Here is a 7,887-nt window from a genome sequence, read left to right on the forward strand (position 1 = left end):
ATTGATCAATATCGTTCTCACAATTAGTTTTATTGCGTTACAAAAATCGAGCGCTTCTAATGGAAAATACTTTATTAAAATGTAACTATACAGTTTTTAAACAAGTGAGTAGTCAAAACAAAAAGAAAATGGTATAGCTCATAGTCTAAAGATATTGGCACCAAACATATGAACTATAGCTGAGTAGCCTTCCGAATCCAGGGACTTCAGTACCTGCAGATGGCGACCTGCTAACTATAAAAAGCTCTTCAGTTATGAATGTTTTAACTTCCAACCTTGGTATGAGGACAGTATATTGTATTATTATTATTTCACTTTGATTAAAGTTCAGAACAGCATAGTTGGATTCTTTGGAATAGTGATCAAGGTTTTCTCTGCCGTGCTCTTTTACTTGTGAATTTCAGGCAGAGAGTACGGCACTCCTTTCATTTAATTTAATAAAATAAGTGGGGCTAAAATAAGATGGCGAAACATCTGATGAAGCAGCAATTAGAAAGGGCGTCAGTCCGGGGTATATATTATCCCCACTCCTTTTCAACATCTACTCCGAGGCGGTATTCCGTGAGGCACTACTGAGGATGGTATCAAATTCAATTGTACCCTTATGAACAATATTCGCTTGGCAGATGATACAGTCGTACTGGCTGGCAATATTCTACACCTTCAGAACATGATGGACTGCATCGTTGAACATAGCATGCAGTACGAATTACACATCAATGTTAACAAAACTAAACTTGTTGTATTTTCCAAAACACCGGGAAAGACTGTCCTCAGAATTAACAACAAGGTCCATAAAGTATCTAGGAGCCCTAGTTAACGATGCTTGCGACCCCAAAACTGAAATTTCAGCGACGATCGAACAGGCCAGACGTACTTTTGCTTCCATAAAAACCCTCTTCGTGTTGGACACTCAATCAGACATTGGAAAACGGAATAAACGCTTTTGAGATGTACTTGTATCGTCGTATGCTGCGTATATCTTGTACTGGACTAAGGCGGATGGACAAAGATAAAGATCTCCTATCAACAGTGAAGGAAAGGAAGTTACAGTACGTCGGTCACATCATGAGGGGTGATCGATACGAGGTGCTCAGACTGGTCATCGACGGCAAAATTGAGGGCAGGAGATCAGTGGGAAGAAGGCAAAACTCCTGGCTTAAGGATCTGCGTCCTTGGTTTGGAAGAACATTGATCGAAATTTTCAGAGGTGTGGTTTCACACACCATCATGGCCAGTTGGATCGCCAACCTCCGAAGGGAGACGGCAGCCTAAGAAGATGAAGTAGGGCTATTTACAAATTTAGCGATTGATTTACATAAGCTATTCTCCTCAAATTTCCCTATTATTGCTTCTGTCCAGCGCATCCGAGGTAAGTCACATTAAAACATATTTTTAACACAACGTAGGTTCCTTTATTGCATTTAAATTGTTTGTTATACAGTTAGCCAAAATATTGCCCCTTCAACATTGTTGAACGACGCTGTGTTGATATACTACACTTCAAATCTGGAATTTTAGTTAATGTTTAGCCTATAATATGTTGATTGAGTGTCAAGTTTTCTTTTACTAATTCTCGTTTTCTTTAACTTATCCTATGTTTGGTTTTTGATTATGATTGCCTTGAATATCTTGGAATTATTAGTTTTTAATTTCGATCGGTCATCAATATTCTAAGGTACCTACTTTTGAAGCCTCATAAACTTCCAATTTTATGTTGTTTTTAACGTTTAACTTACTAAAAATCCGTCTGTACACTTTTTTCGATATTTTTTCCTTGAGAATGACCCATTATATTAATAACGCCGTGTGTATTTTACTAAATTATAGGTTTCGAATGCTTTTTGTGTTCCTCCGGTTGAAAGAAATAGCTATTTCATAGATTAAAGCACACGGACTGGAGGTGAATGTGCCTAAAAACGGAGCTATTAACCCAACGCCCGTAGAATGTACTTTAGTGCATTCATTTTTTTTGCAGTTTTGTTCTCGTTTTGCATGACATACAACCGCGGATCGTTAAAAAACGGTGCCGTTTTGCAGCCATCCTTTCGTGACCGAATACTTCTTTTAATCACAAAAGAGCATTTTAACGTCCTTTTATTACTGTCAATGATCTGGATGTTTTTTTTTTAAATCAGCTTTTTCTGGTTTTGCTTTGTTTCACATTAGTTACAATTCTTTTGCCCTTGATACAATTAAGACTATCAATAAAATTCATTAACATAGAAATTTAATAGAAGGAAATTCAGTTATCTCGTTGGGTAAGATCCCGTTGGGACAAATGCCCAAGTTTATTTCTGTCTGGGTACCACACAACTAAATACAGCTAGCAATAAAGTAGGTCTTAAAATGAATTTAGGAAAAACTGGAAGTAATATACAACGAACTAGTAAACAGAAAATACACACATTCTAATAAACACAACAATGGAAATACTGAAAACTAATACACAGCTCGCGATCTCTACTACCAGAAATTAATAGAAGAACTAAGTTAGCATGGAGTACTTATGGAAAAAACTCAATCATCTTCAAATTTAGAATGCTTTTTTATTTAAAAAAGAAAAAAAATCGGCCAATGTGTACTACTAGTCATGACCTCTGCAATGCATAGTATGCATACGAAACCTGGACATTTAAAACGGATATTATAAGAAAACTGCAATTCGCACAACGTTCAATGGAACGAAATATGCTGGGAATAACCAAAAAAGACCGTAAAAGAATAGAGTGGATACAAAAAAAAGACCCAGGTAATAGATATCATCCACAGAATCAAATCCCACAAGTGACAATGGGCAGGACACCTGTTATGAAGGACGGACAACAGATGGACCATAAAAATTATAGCATGGTACCACGAGGTACACGAGGAATTAAGAGACCTAGAAGAAGACCAAACCTGATATGGGTCCATGATATTAGGAAATTAGCAGGGATAACTTGAGCCCGCTTAGCCAACAATAGACATCAATGAGCCAAAATTTAATTTTGCGGACCATATTAATAGAACCATCACCAAGGCCGAGAAAACTGTTACTGCTTTAGCCTTACTCATGCCAAATGTAGGAAGTGCTAGAGCATCCAAAAGAAGAGTACTTGCTAGTGTGGTACACTCGCAGCTGTTGTATGCTGCACCGGTATGGCATAAAGTCACTAACAATCGCAAGCGAATGCAAAGACTACGCAGAATACAACGCATTATGTCTATCAGGGTATGCAGCACATACAAAACTGTATCTGGAGAGCCTATAGGAGTTATAGCTGAAATAGCGCCTATTGATCTGCTCATACAGGAACGATATGGTAGATACCATGGGATGGATAGAAATCTAGCAAGGACAAAACTTCTCCAACAGTGGCAAGAGAAATGGAATAACGGAATATATGGCAGATGGACTAACAGGTTAATACCCGACATACAACTATGGTTAATCAGACAATATGGAGAAGTCGATTACTTCATGAGTCAAGCATTCTCTGACCAGGGGTGTTTTAGAAAATATTTATACGATCGTCGTAGGGTTGATAGTGCATCGTGCATCTACTGTGGTCAAGATGATGATGTTTAACATACACTATTTGCGTGTGAACGATGGCAGGTCCTTAGGAAACAATTCCGTATAGAAACCGGGAGATACTTTGACTTACCCGCATTTATGATATACCTAGTTAAAGGGGAAGTACAATGGAAGCTAGTATATGGGATAGTCCGAAATATAATAAGTTGTAAAGAGATGGAAGAGAGACAACGAGTATCATAAATTTATAGACACCCTTTGCACTGAAGCAATGCGAGAGCGGATTCCAGTGTAAAGTGGTAGTCGGAGGAGGGGTTTTTAGCCGGTAAGAATCTGGTACTACCTAACTGTGAATGTCTTATGCAAGATTTTTTCCCTCCTCACTTCACAAAAAAAAAGATAGCAATGGGCCCAACTACAAAGAGAGTATCTAAATATGTGAGGGCGGCTACACCATAATTGAGAATGGTTGAATAAGCTGAGAATGATGCTGATGATAATGATGATAATCCCATCATCTCGTTGAGGATAGCCAACAACAACACTCCAGCGTAAATCAGTACTCCATGAAATTAAGCTAAGACTAACCATAATCAATGCAATGCACTCTTTTTCCATTTGCTAAATAAATTATCACTAAATCTTCTTTCCTCCGAGAATAACATCAGAATAGGGTTGTAAGGTTAGTTTGTAGTTTCTAGGGTTAATCCTTATTCCAGAAGAACTAAATTTGAATAAATTTTATAAATTTAAAAATACTGAAAAGTTTCTCTTTTTTAAGACGGAGTGACTCTGTCGGAAAACAGCGTAATATACTGCGATTAAGAATTTTATTGATATCTTGCTGCACATAAACTCCAAGATCAATATTTACGTCTTTCTCGGTGTGACTATTCTTCGCTGTCTCTCGGTAATCAGATAAGTCAGATCTCGTTAATCCCATCATGTCGTTGAGTGAGGGAAAATTAAGGAGAGCCAACAGTACTCCAACGTAATCTCCATGAACTTAAGCCGTGACAATCGCGCGGCATTATTTATGCCTATCTACACAGTGAACTTTAATGAATGCAATCAATAGCACTCTTCTCTATTTACTACAATATTTACTATCAATAATTACTAAATCTTGTTTCACTTCGAGAAGGACATCAAAATAGAGCTCCAAATTTCTTACTCCAGAAGAACTAAATTTGAATAAATTTCGGAAATATAAAAATACTGAAAATATTCGTTCTTAAGACAAAGTGACTCTATCGGAAAACAGTGTGCAGTGTACTGTGATTAAGAATATTATTGATATCGTGCTGCACATAAACTCCAAGACCAATATTTACGTCTTCCTCGGTGCGAGTATTCCTCGCCGTCTCTCGGTAATCAGATAATTCAGATCTCATTAATCCCATCATCTCGTTGAGTGAGGGAAAATTAAGGAGAGCCAACAGTACTCCAACGTAATCTCCATGAATTTAAGCCGTGACAATCGCGCGGCATTATTTATGTCTACCTACCACAGAGCGGCCGCGGCCTCAGCCGACCTCAAACGCCGCAATTAATAATGCCCTTTTCCATTTTCTAAAAAGCAATTCCCGCTCGGATGGATCCCATTATCATTTTGAAATTCCAATACGATTTAAATTAGTTAATAAATTTACATGCAATTTAGAATTTACACACTTCACACCTGCGTTCTTTTTAGGCCGTGCCGCTAGTTTCAATCTTCGTTATGACAGTGCACTTTTGGCCTTTTCCTTTATCTTCTTCGGAGATCAGAGGCGTACGTCGGCCGATGCTACACACCATGAAATCTCGCGTTAATGTGTTGGACAAAGATATGAAAAGTTTTGTTTGTGCAGTTTCATACTACATACTACACCATGCTATTTAAAAGGAAATCACGGAAAAACATCAAGACCACCCAATACCACCCAATATCATAAAGTATCATAGCTCGGAGTAGAATTTTTGGGCTAAAAACATGAAATTTATTGAAATACTTGTTTATCCTTTGTTGATACCTGTAGTTTATATTGTTATACCGGGTGGGTCTCAAAAGTGGCTCACCCCTATAACTTTTTTATTTTATCAAATAGAAAAACGATATTTGGCATGTTAGTATATGACATCAATTAGGATGGATTGATGTATTCATTTGTTTTCGGTCTTTCGACTACAACTTTTGATTTTTAAATGGCACCCTCGATATTTTTTTACTTTATTTGATAGAAAATAACATTCTGAATAGAATGACATATCATATGTCAACTTTTTAACATTTTCGCATATGGTTTATTTGAAATTATAACTTGCGGTTCGTAACGAAAATTTGATTCGAAATACCAAGTATTTCTGAAGAATCTTAAAATTATATAAACTGTGGAAGAGATCAAACTAAATATTAGCAATAATCACAGTTAATTTTTTCCGTTAATAGTCTAAATTGTGGGAAGCCGTCGAGAAAAACGAATATCAGCAAACATTAATTAGGGCGGTCCAAGAACTTTATAAGAGCAACACTAGCCAAGTAAAGAAAGGACAAACAGTATCAAAGGGATTCAGCATAAACAAAGATCTTAAACAGGGCGGCTGTCTATCGCCGACACTGTTTAAAATCTATTTGGAATAAGCTCTGAAAACGTGGAAAAGGAAGTGCGAACTGATGGGGATACCACTAAACGACTCGATACTTTACACTCTTTGTTTCGGTGATGATCAAATAATACTGGCTTAAGACTATGAGGACTTGAAATATATGACCCGCAAACTAATTGAAGAGTATAACAAGTGGGGGCTGGAGGTAAACCTTAATAAAGCGGAATATATGTGTATCGGCGGCGAACAACAGAACTTAATCCTAGAACAGCAACAGCAAGAGATAAAACACTGCCAGAAATATAAATATCTGGGCATGCACATTACCAACGATGGTAGCCTTGATGAAGAAATTAAGTACAGAAACAACCAGGGAAAACAAGCAATTAGACAACTCAACAGCATTTTATGGGATAGGCCATATCAAAAGAAAACAAACACAAAATTTATAACAGCATAGTTAAAAGCATCATTAGTTATTGTAGTGAAGTATGGCCTTTGAAAGAAAGAAACCTTTAAGTATTCGAAGTTACACAAATGGACTTTTGGAGGCGCGCGGCCGGGAAATCGAAACCGGATAGAGTCAGAAATGAAAGAATTCAGAACTTCATGGGCGTTAAACACAGAAAATCAGAGGACATCAAAATTAACCAACTCAAGTGGTACGGGCACGTACAAAGAATGGAAGAGAGCAGAATCCCGAAGAAAATACTCAATTGGACACCACAAGGCAAACGAAAGAGAGGGAGACCTAGATGGAGTTGGAGAGGAGGAATAGACGGGGACATCAGAACAGGAGGAATAGATGAAAACCTCTGGACAGACAGAGACCAATGGAAACTGGAAATCAAAAGACGGCGAAGAACGTTATGAACTGATTTGTATATATATTTAGTCCGGAAAAATTTGGATTTTTTGTAATTTTTACCAGCGTTGATCATTTTCAGACTTTCTTATTCAGTATTTTTAACGTGAAACATTTACAACAAAAAGTAGATCTTTCTAAGCTGATTAAGCAACTAAAGCACCTTTTGACTCCTGCTAAGAACCCGCCAATGCACGGCTGCACTCGAGATGCTCCGCTGCAACTAAATCTCATTCGGTTCGGCGGTAGATTATGGCCGGAACCGGCCACGTTTTCATCCTTATCTTCTTCTCTCGCTATTAAGGGCGGGATTGTACTGTTTATACGCCATTTAAGAAGTTAATTTTTTCTCGACCGGTCGTCATCGGGAAGAGAGAAGAAAAGTCGAGTTAGTCCATTGTGGCCGACGTAAAAATGCCGCTTGTAAAGGCGGAAAGTTTGTTGTGTGTATGCGAGCGAAGCTTTGTTTTCGATCAAGACTCTTTAATTTTATTTCAAAGGGCGGTAATTTGTTAAGAATGAAAGGGATTATTAAATCGTAAGACGCTTTCCGCATACTAATTTAAAATTAAATTCTGTCTTGTTTGGTTTTCGTTTTTTTTTCATGAAATTTTATATCGTGCTCTTAGGTCAGATGTCTTGTAACATAACTTTTTGTGCATATCATGTAACCACAAACGCCTTGTAAGGTAACAAACATGCGGAACGAGTAAATATGTCGAGCTATATGATTAGGTTATTGTGAGGTTAGAAAAATGGCACAAACGGTTGTAGAGGTGTTCGTTATTTTCTAGTCATATACCTTCTTTTTGAAAGAAAAGAAACCCTTATCAATATACATACCTATATACAGAGAAGACCAGGCTACTAGTAACATAGCAAGTTGCCGGACGAATTTGCGTGTACCCGATTG

At 37.5% G+C, this 7,887-nt stretch overlaps 1 protein-coding gene across 1 annotated transcript; it reads left to right on the forward strand.

Annotated features, from left to right (window-relative positions):
* The first annotated feature begins 6,646 nt into the window (after positions 1-6,646).
* On the forward strand, positions 6,647-6,982 carry LOC115875208. The gene has a single exon (XM_030890609.1). It carries the CDS (start codon positions 6,647-6,649, stop codon positions 6,980-6,982), a length of 336 nt encoding a protein of 111 aa, XP_030746469.1.
* The last annotated feature ends 905 nt before the right edge of the window (positions 6,983-7,887 follow it).

Source organism: Sitophilus oryzae, unplaced genomic scaffold (assembly GCF_002938485.1).
Source record: "Sitophilus oryzae breed Bouriz unplaced genomic scaffold, Soryzae_2.0 scaffold_1354_pilon_pilon, whole genome shotgun sequence".
NCBI lineage: Eukaryota > Metazoa > Arthropoda > Insecta > Coleoptera > Curculionidae > Sitophilus > Sitophilus oryzae.

What these genes read in the sequence shown, in the direction of transcription:
- LOC115875208 (XM_030890609.1), top strand. Translation starts at nt 6,647, where the DNA reads ATGGACTTTTGGAGGCGCGCGGCCGGGAAATCGAAACCGGATAGAGTC.